The 17,460-nt window shown below is 44.2% G+C and overlaps 1 protein-coding gene across 4 annotated transcripts in view; it reads left to right on the forward strand.

The window, feature by feature from the left end:
• Positions 1 to 17,460, forward strand: part of LOC121570217 (latent-transforming growth factor beta-binding protein 1-like) — a 153,319-nt gene that overhangs the window by 96,925 nt on the left and 38,934 nt on the right. For 2 of the 4 annotated variants that reach the window (XM_041881703.1, XM_045221705.1), the window contains exons 11-16: positions 2,485 to 2,652; positions 6,178 to 6,402; positions 7,694 to 7,716; positions 8,671 to 8,782; positions 9,302 to 9,388; positions 15,561 to 15,686. In XM_041881703.1, coding sequence (XP_041737637.1) covers positions 2,485 to 2,652; positions 6,178 to 6,402; positions 7,694 to 7,716; positions 8,671 to 8,782; positions 9,302 to 9,388; positions 15,561 to 15,686 — 741 coding nt within the window. The remainder of the gene's footprint in view (positions 1 to 2,484; positions 2,653 to 6,177; positions 6,403 to 7,693; positions 7,717 to 8,670; positions 8,783 to 9,301; positions 9,389 to 15,560; positions 15,687 to 17,460) is intronic. The other 2 variants (XM_045221704.1, XM_045221703.1) reach the window with 2 other exon arrangements.

Genomic DNA, 17,460 nt, shown 5'->3' on the forward strand with positions numbered 1-17,460 from the left:
ATGGCCTTTAATTACTGTTCCAATATAATCTGGTCTAGCATGAATTTCCCTGCTGGCTTGTTGTCTCTCCCAATCCGACCACTGTGTGTGTGTGCGTGTTTGTGTGTATGTGTGTGTTGTCATTCTTGGTTTGTTTCTCCTCCTGGTTCCCCTCTATTTATCTCATTGCTAATGAAACCTGAGTGGCCATTCATCAACATCACTGGCTACGGCAAGGAGCCTTGCTACCGTTTTGTTCTTACATGGAAAAAGGAGGCATTTGAAATTCATCAGTGACATCAGCCATTGTGTCTGCCCCCTCCCCTGCATATGTTGCCTGTCATTGAACCGCCAATGTCAGGTCTAGACTTCTCCCCTCATTGTGTGTGTTGAGTTACTGAGTTACTCTGGCCAGCTCTCTGCTGACCTGAAAAGCAGAGTGGAGTTAGGAGAGAAACATATTGGTGTTGATGAAGGACCAGGATATAGCCTGACCCTCCCCTGTACTGCGTGTATGCGTGTTGATTGGCTTATAATGTGCATGACCGCAACAGTAACCAACCAAAACTGGCCTACCCATTGTGAACGCCACTAATAATGCCCTACTGTACCACAGAATGACACTTGACATTTACATACATGTACATCCTGTGTCCAACTAAACTAATAACAAAAATAAACCAATGCATTCCATGCGTAGCACTTAAAATAACTGTGACTAAATTGTATTTGGGGATTCTGACACGTCATCAAACATTCCACTGGTGCAAGACTGCATTTCTTGAAAAATTCTTGACCAAAAGGTTAAAAATACATCAGTAATGACTGCTTGAAGTTCACAAACCACGCGTGATTAAGTTCCAAATAGGGTAACATCATGGGACACAAATACAGCAACTGTCTAGGAATGGAGGGAGAGCCATCCAGGGCAATCTAACAGAACCCCAGCAATCTCATCTCTCTCTATCCCTCCATCTCCCCTATCCTCCCCCACTCCCCTCTACTGGGCTACCTCCCAACATCTGACAAAGGGATAGATCCTATCATTGGGGCATTCACTGGCCTATTCATGGGTCTGCTCTAGTTTTCTTCGAGAAGCCTTTAGCAACAGAACCCCATAGTCACGCCATAGCCCTTTTAGCTAGACTGTCTCTGAGACTCTAAAAGACTCAAGTGTGTTAAACACAGTGGTGGTGCCACATCAGGGAGTTGGAGTCACTGGTATTCATTGGTGGCAACTTTACTGTGGGTGGTAAGAAGGAGGGAGGAGGGGGGTGGATGGAGTTTGGGAAGTGAGTGGAGACTCTAGAGAGAAAATGATTGCTGCCTGTCATGCACTATTTCCGCCGTGTGTCCGAGCTGTGAAGTGTGAGACTCAGAGGCGCCGTCACCATTTTTGTAGAGGGTTTGGGGGGACAGTGGTTCAGCGGTTTGAGCCCCCCTTTCCAACAGTAACACACACACACACACACACACACGCTCACATGTGCTCAGATGCTCGCACACACACCCTCTCTTTGTCAACCTAATGACTGGAAACCTGAGAACTCTTTCCGCCTGTTTTGACTAATAACAATGCACCACACAAACTGCCTGAAGGGGAAAATGTTAGAGGAATTAAAACTTTGGAACAAGCCTTTGTGACCTTTTGTACAGGAATTGGTAAAGAAAAGGCTATTACCTTTCACTGTTCTTGGAATTATGTTTTGTAAACTCCAGTACTTCTAATTTGAAGTTCATGTGCATGAACTCATTAATGCCTGCTTTTGGTCTGAACAGGACAACATAGTCACATTTTGGGTTTTGGAGACTGTTGTGAGAGAGAAATAAAGGAATATCATGGTCCATTTGTATTAGCACGGATTTACCATTGATAGGATAGCTTACCAATTGAAAAATGAAGAAATACTGAAAGAACATCATATGGTTCTAGCTCTACTTGGTGGTCAAAGCCTTAGAGAGTCTTTGTTCCGTTGGTGCCTTGCCATACCACAGTTTCCACTCCTACTCCCACACTTCAGGATTTGAGCTGCTTAAACCCCTCATGATGTGCACCATTCAGAAACACTCAAACAACCCTACTGCATGCTTTTATTTGGGTCAGCGTTTGATTTTGTTAACTAGTGCATGAAGCAATGGCATGAAGCACTCAATGTTTGTACACCCAAAGAGCTTTTGATGTTGTAAGTGTGTTTTGTGTTTGAGCGTTTAGTTTAGTCAACACTTTCTTCATAGCTCAAAAATCCTGTGTTGAAGATATGAAATGTCTCAGCAGGAGCAGCTAACTACCCCTGAGATCTTTCACATTTTTCTTGGTATTTTTGATGTCGTTGTTATAAATGTGTGAGTACTGTACTCTGTGTTGGGCGGGGGGATTCGGGTGAAGGGGGACTTCTTTATTTCTCTTCTCTTTCTTTCTTTTCTCTCCCCCATGTATGTGTCTCCCCCTACTGTGGCGCACCTCCCCTCGCCCCTCTCCCTCCACCCTCCTCCGCACCTCTTCAGCTGACACCCCTGCCGTCCACGAGGAGAAAGGGGCTTGTTTCCGATTGGTCAGTTCGGGGAAGCAGTGTTTGCACCCGGTGTCTGCTCAGCTGAGCAAACAGCTGTGCTGCTGCAGTGTGGGCAAGGCCTGGGGCCCGCGCTGTGACAAGTGCCCCCTGCCAGGAACAGGTAAGGCCCCCAACGGCAGCACCTCTGAGCTCCAGACAGACTACACCTCCACCCATTCATTCCACCACTCTGACATTGAGAGATGGAAATGTGGGACCAATGGCCTTCATCCATCCATCCATCCATCCCCCCCCCCCACACACACACTCTCTCTCTCTCTCTCTCTCTCTCTCTCTCTCTCTCTCTCTGTGCATGTGGTTAACTGCTTTGCCAAGTAGATGCTTTTAGATGCAGTTGTAGCCCACCACCACACTCCCACTGTCTCCCCTTACTCCACCACGTCTCCCCCTCTGTCAGTGCAATCTGTACGGGTATTATGGTCGGTGTTCACTTTGGTGATACAATAGCAGACACCTGCAGCCACACTAAATAGATAGAAGCTGTTTGCTGAGTCCTCACACTTCCACTCAAAAAGGTCTGTCTTAATTCATTGATGACGTTGAGCCAAACGTTCCATTAGACCTGGGAGTTTAAGCCTTTTCTCTGTCTGTGCCTGTATTGTCTGTCTGGGCTCCAAGAGACATTACTGAATGACCTTGTTTGGCCTAATTAACACCAGTCAAATTCATCTGGATTGCCAGATTCCTTTGGTTGCCAGATCCTCCAGGTTTGCAGTGTGGTACAGTAGGTTGTTATGGAGAGTGTGGGTGGTAGAGTCAGGGGATGATTTCTTGGAACGGGGCCCATTTTTTCCCATGTGAGAACGTCTCTGTGGGTAAGATTAAGAGCTGTTATAAGAGTAAATAAGAGACTTGTGCTCCTTAATCAGAAAATAAACTTGAGCAGATTTGTAGGATTAGTGTAATCATTTCAGGACTAACCTTGATGTGAAGTGCAGCATTTTTGCCAAGGTAGCTGGATTAGTAACTGATTATTCTGATATATTTGTTTCACTATCAATGTAGGGGTTTAACTGCAATTGGCTGACATGATTCTATCAATTGAGATGGAGACAGAGTTTATTTTGGTACATTCTAACTTCTTGTTTGTTGGTAAAATGGGAAACAGCATACAGATATAGGATCTTAATTTGACGTATATTGTCACAGTAAAATTATCCTGCAGCAACAGGATTTTAACGTTTAGTCCATAATGGTGCTTGATCGGTGGTTAGGCCAGAGCTCTCCAACCCTGCTCCTGGAGCGCAACCATCCTGTAGGGTTTCACACCCACCCTAATCTAGCAAACCTGATTCTAATAATTAGCTGGTTGATAAGCTGAATCAGGTTAGTTACAACTGGGGTTGGAGTGAAAATCTACAGGAGGGTAGCTCTCCAGGAATAGGGTTGGAGAGCCCTGGGTTAGGCTATTAGCTGGTCAAAAGTAGGCTACATGAAAAGTGCAATACTGTTAATATAACCGTGTGTTAGTGTGGGTTTTCAGCGAAAATTCTCAGCAACAAAAGAGTGATAAAATTAAGATCCTACACCTGTAGATAGCATGTGCTATTCTCATGTGAAATTGGATAGGTGGATGCTACACTGTGTAATGGTTGGTACTTCGTTTTCATTCATTGCGACATATATGAAAGCTTTGATATTTGAAGCTTCTCCAACACATCTAGTCAAGCCTTTACAAACTACTATTTGCACAAAGACATTCAAGAATGAGACAAGTGCTTGACTTTAGCTTAGTGTCTTTATCACTATTGATATGACTCAATGTGTCTCCTTGGTTTCTTATGGGAGCAGATAAGTCTTGCAGAGAGGACACATTACAAAGGCTCTACAGTGCATTCAGAAAGTATTCAGACCCCTTGACCTTTTCCACATTTTGTTAAGTTACAGCCTTACTCTAAAATTTATTAAATGGTTTTTTTCCCCTCATCAATCTACCTACAATACCTCATAATGACAAAGCAAAAACAGGTTTTTAGAAGTGTTTGCTAATTTATATATATAAAAAACTGAAATATCACATTTACATACACTATTCGCACCTTTGGCCGTGACTACAGCCTTGAGTCTTCTTGGGTATGATGCTACAAGCTTGGCACACCTGTATTTGGAGAGTTTCTCCCATTCTTCTCTGCAGATCCTCTCAAGCTCTGTCAGGTTGGATGGGGAGCGTCGCTGCACAGCTATTTTCAGTTCTCTCCAGAGATGTTAGATCGGGTTCAAATCCGGGCTCTGGCTGGGCCACTCAAGGACATTCAGAGACTTGTCCCAAAGCCACTCCTGCGTTGTCTTGGCTGTGTGCTTAGGGTCGTTGTCCTGTTGGAAGTTGAACCTTCACACCAGTCAGAGGTCCTGAGTGCTCTGGAGCAGATTTTCATCAAGGATCTCTATATACTTTGGTCTGTTCATCTTTCCCTCGATCCTGACTAGTCTCCCAGTCCCTGCTGCTGAAAAACATCCCCACAGCATGATGCTGCCACCACCATGCTTCACCGTAGGGATGGTGCCAGGTTTCCTCCAGGCGTGACGCTTGGCATTCTGGCCAAAGAGTTCAATCTGGGTTTCATCAAACCAGAGAATCTTGCTTCTCATGGTCTGAGAGTCTTTAGGTGCCTTTTGGCAAACTCCAAGCGGGCTGTCATGTGCCTTTTACTGAGAAGTGGCTTCCGTCTGGCCACTCTTCCATAAAGGCCTGATTGGTGGTGCTGCAGAGATGGTTGGCCTTCTGGAAGGTTCTCCCATCTCCACAGAGGAACTCGGGATCTTGGTCACCTCCCTGACCAAGGCCCTTCTCCCCCGATTGCTCAGTTTGGCCGGGTGGCCAGCTCTAGGAAGAGTCTTGGTGGTTCCAAACTTCTTCCATTTAAGAATGTTGGAGGCCACTGTGTTCTTGGGGACCTTCAATGCTGCACACATTTGTTGGTACCCTTCCCCAGATCTGTGCCTCGACACAATCCTGTCTTGGAGCTCTACGGACAATTCCTTCGACCTCATGGCTTGGTTTTTGCTCCGACATGCATTGTCAACTGTGGGACCTTATATAGACAGGCCTTTCCAAATCATGTCCAATCAATTGAATTTACCACAGGTGGACTCCAATCAAGTTGTAGAAACATCTCAAGGATGATCAATGGAAACAGGATGCATCTGAGCTCAATTTTGAGTCACATAGCAAAGGGATTGAATACTTATGTAAATAAGGTATTTCTGTTTTTTATTTGTAATAGATTTGCTAACATAAAAAAAAAAAAAACTGTTTTCCTTTGTCATTATGGGGTATTGTGTGTAGATTGATGAGGATTTTTTTTATTTAATCCATTTTAGAATAAGGCTGTAACATAACAAAATGTGGAAAAAGTCAAGGGGTCTGAATACTTTCCGAATGCACTGTATGTGGAGCTCAGAAAGAACTCAGAGACTGATCTACACGTGGTGAAGCTGCTTCAACAAAAACCTAACCTAACTTATTTTCAATCAAATTAGTCATATAGCTATGAATGATGCGAAATAAATATATTTTATGTGGCCATTTCGATCTCAGTTCTTTGGGACCGAAGTGGTTTGTGATGTGTTTTTTTTTGTCTTGCATAAAGAATAGATGTACTTATTTTTCTTTTAACATTTTTAGCAAAATTCAAGGAGATATGCCCTGGTGGGATGGGCTACACTGTCACAGGCTCTTACAAGCCCAAACCACCCAATCAACTACCCAAACTTCCCAGCCAACCTGAGACCATCAACAAGCCAATGATCACCCACCAAGAGCCTGTGGCCCCGCCTCTGCCCCTTCCGACACCTGAGAAACCAGTGGAGGCCTTGAGCGTCACTGAGAGACAGCTTCCCTCTATTCCAGGTGAGTCAACATCACACAATTCCCTCTATACCAGGTGAGTCAACATCACACAATTCCCTCAATACCAGGTTAGTCAACATCACACAATTCCCTCTGTACCAGGTGAGTCAACATCACACAATTCCCTCTGTACCAGGTGAGTCAACATCACACAATTCCCTCTGTACCAGGTGAGTCAACATCAAACAGTAAGCACCAGTAGAGGAGCAGCCATCTTTACTAATGTACTCCAGAAAGACAGAGACAGAACATTGGGATGAGCTGGGACTCAGTGTGACTCATAGATGGGAGTTGCTTGGTCTTTTAGAATTCAAGTGCAGTGCTCTGTGGAATTTGGCATCATAGACTGTAACACATGGACCCTGGGGCCATGCTTTTGTCTTTTCACTATGCTGGGCTGTTTTGATATGTGGAATATCGTGTACCTACAGTGCCAGCGCACATTTTCGTAATCCACCCGTTCAACAAAAGGCAGCACATAAGTGAAACAAATGACAGAACAGATTTGTATTTGTATGCGCGAGCGTGTGGGGGTCTTTAAACATCTCTCACCCAGACACCAATTCAGATCCACCCTAGATAGGATGATGAGGATTCACATGCTTTGGCTTGCCCTCGCCTCTCAAACCGCTGGATTCTGAGAGAGAGGAGAGATGGAGTTCCTCTCTCTTATTATTCAGGACATGCTTGGCAGCCGGTGAGGGAAAGAGCAACTTGGCAGCATTAGAATGCACAGACCTGTCCAAATTACAGCTAAACTTCTCTTGAGCACAGATGATCCGATGGAGAGGACAGACTCAGACAAACGATAAGAGGAGAAAGTCACTGCCCAAACCTGTGTTGATTAGTGTTTGCATGCCACAAGGGGCTAAGAACCATGGTGGAGGGAATTTATTCATAACAATACATTTTTTTTTTATGACCTCAAGAATGGAATACCGTAAAAATGCCAGAGGGTTGAGTTATGACATGGCATTTGGCCAGTGTTTAAAATAAGGTGTTAGTGGAACATCCTTACTGATTAACAATTGTCCGTTGCTATGAAAAATATCATGGTTCGACACGTCATGAACAGCTAAAAGTACCTGTGAAGGTGACAGTCTTATGGATTGCAAATCATTGGTCCTCTCTGGCCCCAACCGGGTTTATTGACGTATTCAAAAGCCTGAAGATATTTAATGGAGAAATATAATACAAATAAATGATGTACTTGCCTCTGACAAACCTTGGTCCCACTCTTTTTTGAACTCACTCTTTTTCTGTGTTGTTTTTATTGTATCTTCATGGCCAGTTGCCACAGATGCACCTGAGCAGGTAGGTTGGGTTTCTTCTGCAAAAAACAACGGAAATAAATAAGCTTTCTTGCATGCAAGAAGAAGTATTCATCCTTTAGCCTCTATGGCAGCGACCTGCAGAAGCAGCCTGCAGCATCACCTCTGCATGAAGTCAGCATCACCACTGCATGACTTTGAGCCAATCAATGCTCCATGCTTTCAGCCTAAGAGCACTTAGAGCATTCACAGAGGAATGTCTATGTCAATGCCATTCACAGCTCATTAGACTTTGCTCTTTGTGCTTTTGTCCAGCCTCATACTGTAAGGCTGCGTTTACACAGGCAGCCCAATTCTGATCTTTTTCCACAAATTGGTCTTTTGACCAATCAGATCAGCTCTTCTGCCAATAATTGAGCAACTGATCAGAATCGGGCTGCATGTTTAAACGCAGCCTAAGAGTCTCAAACACTGAACAGTCCTGAAACCTTTCTGTAATAGATTTAGTATTGTATTATGACTTTTGAATTATGTAAATGTAGAAGCTCTCTTTTACATTATCTGGTCTTGGTTCTTTCAGCGGTAAAGTAGACTCAGCTGCTTGAAACTCTTGAAAAGCACTCTTTAAAAGTGGAGTAAGTGAACACTGTTGCGCAATCCACTTTGAGAAACTCCAAATGTCTAAAAAGCTGAAGTCAAGTTGGAGTCCACACAACTGACTTGGGCATTCTATAGACCCTGTATACTCAATGACAACACATGTTTCGCTTCCACCATCTTGCTCTACAATCCCTTCAAGCACATTCCTTCCTTCAGCTGTCATGCAAGCTGATCTGTAATGAGTTTACTGCCGAGCGGCCTATATGACAAGCTCACGCATGACAGCGGTGCATGAGCGGCGCTTGCTCACTGAAACCTCCGAGTTCACATGTCTATATGGATCAGTCCATTGCCCCCTTGGTCCATATTGTGTTTGTCTTGTGTTTTGTCCTTCAAGGAGCTGGTTATTCTGGAGGCTGCTAGTAGTAGGCCAGTAGTTGAGGTCGAGGCTGGACAGCCACAGCTCTCTCCCGGTGTCTCTACCATGAGGATGGAGCCGGCCTACCCAGGTGTCTCATCCATTCCCTTTCCCTCTACTCTCTCTGCTGCTATTTCAGTCTCACTGGGCTGGACTCACCCTCACAGGGGAAAGTGTGCAAGTTATTTAATTATGATGGTTGTTTTGGCACTGTACTGTACACTATGTAAGTGGGTCTCCACTGGTGCTTTTCGGTCACTTTTACCTGACAGATTACAAATGATTGTGACAGGTCTAATCGTCATAGTGGAAAGAGCACCTGCCATTTGTGATGGGTGTTCTCCAGGCTCTAGTCTAGGATTATCTTAATTGAAACGCAAGAATGTTCCATTCAATACGTATCCATGCTGGAAAAATCTTTAAACAGCTGTCAGCTCAGCACTTGATGGTGAAGAGTGATTTATCTCTGTCCACTGGGATTGTTGATTTCTACAGCGCTCTGTATTAGAGTTTTATGACGAGCACTCACATTGAAGCACTCAGTTTAAAGACCACAGAAAGTCTGACTGCACTGTTCTCTCCCCTGGCTCTATCTGTCCTGGTCTCGCAGAGGTTGTGGAGAAAACGTCCCCCCCTGCTCCAGCGCTGATCCTCCCCTCCAACGCTGGCCAGGACATTGCCCCGACTCAGTCAGCAGGTAAGAGCTCACACTGGCATACAGTAACACACAGTAACACCGTGACATCTGGACACAGTTTAGTCGACTGGTCAATGTGCAACTGACAGGTTAATAACTACTATCCCTGCTACAAACTCTATCTAAGCTATCCCAAGCTGATTGTGTAAAAATCATGAATGAATAGAGGCACGTTGGGGACACATGCGTAGTTCATAAATACATAGTGTTATCTCCAACACTCTCCCATTAACGGACCCTTTATTTATGTTCAACCCTGCATCTGAATTCTTCACAGGTCAGGGGCAAAATTTGACAGATAAGAGGAATTTGCGCAGACTGGGAACATGGCACTTTCTAACTCTCCCGGACCTCCTCTCTTTGTCCTTGGGGTTCTCCCCTGTTGTATTCCGGGCTTCTTCTATATTTAGGAATCCTGCGTTGCTGTTGAGGGGCCATGGCAACATGAAGTCTCTCTCTCCACTTTCTAGATGTGAATAGTTTAACAATAGCCTAACAACATCATCATAATGGCTTCAAATCACTCCAATGAAAATGCTGAGAAACTTTTTCTTTCTCACCTGACCCTCAGAGAAAATGTATTTGGGTCCTGTATTGTTTTATTTGAGAGACTCCCATTTTAGATTTTGTTGCCGTGGTTGTTTGAATCGGAAGGGAAAGGCCAATGAGGCCAGTGAGTCCAGTGATTTGTGCCATCGCTAGGCAACCACTTGTGTAAAACCCACCTGTTTTTATTTTGATACCCTGGGCGAAGAAGAGGGGCAAATTTTCAGAGCAGTAGAGTAGAGAGAGTGTCGGCACGGAGACAAGTGTGGAGGGAAGGGAGCAGGACTATCTGGTTCCAGGCCCACAAAAACCACCTGGACCAATCAGGGGACAGCATGGGTATTTTGGGTTATTTTTGCTAGGCGGATATCCAAACACTCAGACTTCTCTCATCTCAGCGTTTTACGTCCTGGTGTCCCGGAAAGGTGACACCATATTTAGAAGCCACAGAAATTAAGCCACCTGATGACAGATACTCCGTAAACTGGGCTGCATAATTGCCTCTCTCTTTTTTTAATCATCCTGTCATTCTTACTGTGATTAGACTCTGGTCTCTGTGCCTCAACGCTTGCTAATCATTCTCGACATTACGTTTCTTTTTAAAGTACATCCTCTACAAAACACAACAATAGTTTGATTGTACCATGACGGAGATGCTCTTTAAGATGTAAGATCAATCAGTCAATCAATCAAATTATAGTGCGTTTTACAAATACATTTGTCACAAAATGCTAAAAAATAACACTTGAACGAAGGGATGAGGGAAATCTCCTTAGGTGGGAAGAAACCATGAGAGGAAGACTCTAGAGCAGGAGCCCTTCCTCCTCTGGTTGGCTGATATCCTCCCTAAATCCTATATAAAACACAACAGTAATTTAATGTAACTGTATTTCTGAGGAGATGCCACTGTAGCATATTTGAGCAAATAAACCTCACTTATTGAAATATGGACAGTAATACTTCAATTCTTTATAATTCCACCATACTGGCTTGCTGAGCTTTGAAGAAGCCCAGTCATTAATAATCGCATACATCAGGGATGCGTAATGTCTTGTTAATGTGCTCTCGAGCTTGTTGACATTTTGACTACCAATTCCTCAGTAACACTGTAATTCTTAAGTACTATATTCATAATCTATCACCACTAATTTAATACCCCTTTAATTTTCTCTACTTCTCATCATGTTCTGAAATGGCAAACCTTTCAGTCACTGTGATTTGACATATGATGGAGTCTCTGGAACTATAGGTCCAGTGGCCCACTTCTGTACTTTAAAAAGAAACGTAATGTCGAGAATGATTAGCAAGCGTTGAGGCACAGAGACCAGAGCATATCGGTGCCTTTTGATGGGCGTTGGACACTATGATTTACTTTATTCCCTACATTTCCTATGTGTTATGTAAGGCAATTTCCCACAGCTGACCTCTTGTCGAGACTGAGTAGACCGATTGATGCACCTACTAAGTAGTTTTTTAAATTGTATTTTAACAGGGAGTCCCATTGAGACCAAGATCGGTTTTGCAAGGGAGCCCTGCATCTTACAATTACAAATTGCACATAGAAAATACACCAGAAAATACAAAATACAAAGAGAATACAAAAAAATGCAATAAAACACACTCATGAAAAACAATCACATTCCTCAGCAAAGAGGTCCCCAATCAACACTTTTAACTGCCCGAAAGGCACCAATACATCCATTTGTAGGGAACTCTGAAGATTGTTCCATACATGGGGTGCAAAGAAACTAAAAGCTAAAAGTCTGTAGCAACAGACGGAATTTCCATAGATAGGGTATGGTAACTCATACTTCTATGGGTAAGTAAAGATGTCAGGTAATGAGGGAGTTTTTGCCAAAGGGCTTTATAAATTTATATAAATGCAGTGTTTCTACCTACTTGAGGTAAAAGAGGGCCATCCTACTTTCTGAGTGCAAAACTTGTCACCTGTTATAAAACAAAGTGCATTATGGTCAACTACATCTAACGGCTTTAACCCTTTACACTTGTGGGAATTGGCCTATATGGATAGGGCTATAAAAAAGAATGAAAGAAAGTCACACTCCCAAACATTTCATAGTTATAGCAACCAACGTTTTGGAATGCAGTGCTGTCTTCAGGGTTACATTGTAACTGCTTGATACAGGTTATGTAGACAAACAGTGCAATTAGTGCAGACAATGAACACAGTGAGGGGCGTGTCATAGTAATTAAGGTAATGAAAAAAAGTGGAACTGTTAAAAAAAACTAATATTTTACAGCATGGCAATACATGCAGGCAATTATTTATATAATCTTATGTCATCATGATTAGATATAATAGAATACATTATGCTAATATCAACAATCATTACTGTTACATTTAATTTACTTTAATCTTTGTTCAAACATAATGCATAATGAGCATCATCAACATGGGAAAATTAATTGGGTTGAAATGGCCTGAGGTCAAATTCAATATTCAGACCACTAAGAGTCAGTGTTTTTAAATAGGATATCCAGTAGGCCTCCCTCTGTAGTAGTAGGGTCTCGATGTTACCTCCTCTCCTTGGTAGAGCAACATGCTCAATGCCTGTGTATTTGAGGGAGGAGATCGGATGTTTATCTTCAACAAAGTGAGTTGCTACTGTGCAGTCAGTGTTCTTACACCTGACTGAGCTGCGGTGTTCAGCTATTCATTGTTTTAACCAAGTTTCAGAGAGTACAAGAATGCCAGGGTTAGTATCTTGGACCCAAATGCCTATCATATCCATTTTTGAGCGAATACACATTTAAAGAGATTCTCTTGTACTTTTGTATACTTTCTAGCCAGGAGTTCTGAAAGTAGCACTCACAAGCTAAAAGTGGTCCATGAAAATTGCGTATTACGTCACGTGCAGATATGTGCACCACATCATTGCGCTTTCTTGCTCTGCTGTGTGTGCATCTTGCTAGCTGTCACTTAAATGGCGAGGGGCTGAAGCTCATTGGCTGGAATCGAATTGCTAGCCGCACAGCTTCCAGAAAACAGTTGCTTTCAAACTATGAATTTTGTATCTAATTGAGGTAAGACAGTAATTCTGCTCATAGATTATGCATGTATGAACTAAACATTGACACATCCAGCCCAAAGTGGGAGGTTTAAAACAGACTTACTAGTCGCCAAAGTTCTGGAGCATGTCTTTAAGTTCGTCAGCCCAAGCCCCTTACGAGATTTAAAGTCAGAGGGGGTTTCCAAGCTAATCGGCATTGGCTTATCAGCAGTTATGCTCGCTTCGAGGCAAGTAACACTGAAACATGCATGAGAGCATCAGCTGTTCCGGACGACTGTGTGATCACGCTCTCCGTAGCCGATGTGAGTAAGACCTTTAAACAGGTCAACATTCACAATGCTGCAGGGCCAGACGGATTACCAGGACGTGTACTCCGAGCATGCGCTGACCAACTGGCAAGTGTTTTCACTGACATTTTCAACCTCTCCCTGTCTGAGTCTGTAATACCAACATGTTTCAAGCAGACCACCATAGTCCCTGTGCCCAAGAACACTAAGGTAACCTGCCTAAATGACTACCGACCTGTAGCACTCACGTCTGTAGCCATGAAGTGCTTTGAAAGGCTGGTCATGGCTCACATCAACAACATTATCCCAGAAATCCTAGACCCACTCCAACAGATCCACAGATGATGCAATCTCTATTGCGCTCCACACTGCCCTTTCACACCTGGACAAAAGGAACACCTATGTGAGAATGCTATTCATTGACTACAGCACAGCGTTCAACACCATAGTGCCCTCAAAGCTCATCACTAAGCTAAAGACCCCGGGACTAAACACCTCCCTCTGCAATTGGATCCTGGACTTCCTGACGGGGCGCCCCCAGGTTGTAAGGGTAGGTAACAACACATCCGCCACACTGATCCTCAACACGGGGGCCCCTCATCCCCTCCTGTACTCCCTGTTCAATCATAATAATAATATAATAATAATAATATGCCATTTAGCAGACGCTTTTATCCAAAGCGACTTACAGTCATGCGTGCATACATTTTTGTGTATGGGTGGTCCCGGGGATCGAACCCACTACCTTGGTGTTACAAGCGCCGTGCTCTACCAGCTGAGCTACTGAGGACCACAACCATGACTGCATGGCCAGGCCATGACTCCAACACCATCATTAAGTTTGCCGATGACACAACAGTGGTAGGCCTGATCACCAACAACGACGAGACAGCCTATAGGGAGGAGGTCAGAGACCTGGCCGTGTGGTGCCAGGACAAAAACCTCTCCCTCAACATGATCAAGACAAAGGAGATGATTGTGGACTACAGGAAAAAGAAGAGGACCGAGCACGCCCCCATTCTCATCGACGGGCTGTAGTGGAGCAGGTTTAGAGCTACAAGTTCCTTGGTGTCCACATCACCAACAAACTAACATGGTCCTAGCACACCAAGACAGTCGTGAAGAGGGAGACTGAAAAGATTTGGCATGAGTCCTCAGATCCTCAAAAGATTCTACAGCTGCACCATCGAGAGCATCCTGACTGGTTGCATCACTGCCTGGTACAGCAACTGCTCGGCCTCCGACCGCAAGGCACTACAGAGCGTAGTGGGTACGGCCCAGTACATCACTGGGGCCAAGCTTCCTGCCATCCAGGATCTCTATTCCAGGCAGTGTCAGAGGAAGGCCCTAAAAATTGTCAAAGACTCCAGCCACCCTAGTCATAGACTGTTCTCTCTGCTACCGCACGGCAAGCGGTACTGGATCGCCAAGTCTAGGTCCAAGAGGCTTCTAAACAGCTTCTACCCCCAAGCCATAAAACTCCTGAACATCTAATAAAATGGCTACCCAGACTATTTGCATTGCCCCCCCACCCCTCTTTTACGCTGCTGCTACTCTATGTTTATTATCAATGCATAGTCACTTTAACTCTACCTACATGTACATATTACCTCAAATAGCTCGACTAACCAGTGCCCCCGCAAGTTGACTCGGTACCGGTACCCCCTGTATATAGCTGCTCTTTAATTATTTGTTACTTTTATTTCGTATTATTTTATATTGTATGTTTTTGTGTGATTTTTTTTGGTATTCTTTCTTAAAACTGCATTGTTGGTTAAGGGCTTGTAAGTAAGCATTTCACTGTAAGGTCTACACCTGTTGTATTCTGCGCATGTGACAAATACAATTTGATTTGATTTGATTTGAGTTGTTGGTTGAGCATGCTGAATCTTTGCCAATACACAGAAACACATTTGCAGCCATGAGTGGGAAGCTGATGAGACTATCGGCTAGGGAGAGGAAAGGCCATGTACAGGAATGGAATAGATTTGTTTATGCGCATGTATAGAAACAGTATTTATGTATTTAGTATATGAATAGTAGCATGAGGTTCCTTCCATGATTGTGTTCATCATGCATACTCAAAATCTCTCTCTCTCTCTCTCTCTCTCTCTCTCTCTCTCTCTCTCTCTCTCTCTCTCTCTCTTGTGTGTCTCTCTCTCTCTCTGTCTCTGTCTCTGTCTCTGTCTCTGTCTCTGTCTCTGCTCTCTGTCTCTCTGTCTCTCTCTCTCTCGCTCTCTCTCTCTCTCTCTCTCTCTCTCTCTCTCTCTCTCTCTCTCTCTCTCTCTCTCTCTCTCTCTCGGCCAGAGGTGGATGAGTGCCAGGTCAACCCTCACATCTGTGGCCAGGGGATCTGCTACAACACTGTGGAGGGTTATACCTGCATCTGTAACGGCGGCTACCAGATGGACGAGACACACACCACCTGTGTAGGTAAGAAACAAGGTGTCAAAGGTCACGTCCATTTATCAGACCAATGGGAATGGAGTCTTTTTCTCATTTGGTCTGATTGGATTAGGTTTTCACTCTTCACATTTCCCCCAGAACATATATTCATTTAATTACACCAGTAAATAGGAATGTGATCTTATAAGCTTCTCTGAATATACACTGCTCAAAAAAATAAAGGGAACACTTAAACAACACATCCTAGATCTGAATGAATGAAATAATCTTATTAAATACTTTTTTCTTTACATAGTTGAATGTGCTGACAACAAAATCACACAAAAATTATCAATGGAAATCAAATTTATCAACCCATGGAGGTCTATATTTGGAGTCACCCTCAAAATTAAAGTGGAAAACCACACTACAGGCTGATCCAACTTTGATGTAATGTCCTTAAAACAAGTCAAAATGAGGCTCATTAGTGTGTGTGGCCTCCACGTGCCTGTATGACCTCCCTACAACGCCTGGGAATGCTCCTGATGAGGTGGCGGATGGTCTCCTGAGGGATCTCCTCCCAGACCTGGACTAAAGCATCCTGGACAGTCTGTGGTGCAACGTGGTGTTGGTGGATGGAGCGAGACATGATGTCCCAGATGTGCTCAATTGGATTCTGCTGACACACTCCAGCCACATGAGGTCTAGCATTGTCTTGCATTAGGAGGAACCCAGGGCCAACTGCACCAGCATATGGTCTCACAAGGGGTCTGAGGATCTCATCTCGGTACCTAATGGCAGTCAGGCTACCTCTGGCGAGCACATGGAGGGCTGTACGGCCCCCCAAAGAAATGCCACCCCACACCATGACTGTCCCACCGCCAAACCGGTCATGCTGGAGGATGTTGCAGGCAGCAGAACGTTCTCCACGGCGTCTCCAGACTCTGTCACGTCTGTCACATGTGCTCAGTGTGAACCTGCTTTCATCTGTGAAGAGCACAGGGCACCAGTGGCGAATTTGCCAATCTTGGTGTTCTCTTGGGCTGTAAGCACAACCCCCACCTGTGGAGGTCGGGCCCTCATACCACCCTCATGGAGTCTGTTTCTGACCGTTTGAGCAGACACATGCACATTTGTGGCCTGCTGGAGGTCATTTTGCAGGGCTCTGGCAGTGCTCCTCCTGCTCCTCCTTGCACAAAGGCGGAGGTAGCGGTCCTGCTGCTGGGTTGTTGCCCTCCTACGGCCTCCTCCACGTCTCCTGATGTACTGGCCTGTCTCCTGGTAGCGCCTCCATGCTCTGGACACTACACTGACAGACACAGCAAACCTTCTTGCCACAGCTCGCATTGATGTGCCATCCTGGATGAGCTGCACTACCTGAGCCACTTGTGTGGGTTGTAGACTCCGTCTCATGCTACCACTAGAGTGAAAGCACCGCCAGCATTAAAAAGTGACCAAAACATCAGCCAGGAAGCATAGGAACAGAGAAGTGGTCTGTGGTCACCACCTGCAGAACCACTTCTTTATTGGGGGTGTCTTGCTAATTGCCTATAATGTCCACCTGTTGTCTATTCCATTTGCACAACAGCATGTGAAATGTATTGTCAATCAGTGTTGCTTCCTAAGTGGACAGTTTGATTTCACAGAAGTGTGATTGACTTGGAGTTACATTGTGTTGTTTAAGTGTTCCCTTTATTTTTTTGAGCAGTGTACTTGTGATATACTGTATAATGATTTAACTTTCAGCATTTTGGAGGCATCTGTTGATGTATGAATAGTTATGTATGAATGTTGTAGATACAGTAGAATAATCATTTAGCTA

The sequence above is a fragment of the Coregonus clupeaformis genome, chromosome 1, assembly GCF_020615455.1.
Source record: "Coregonus clupeaformis isolate EN_2021a chromosome 1, ASM2061545v1, whole genome shotgun sequence".
In the NCBI taxonomy this organism is placed as follows: Eukaryota; Metazoa; Chordata; class Actinopteri; order Salmoniformes; family Salmonidae; genus Coregonus; species Coregonus clupeaformis.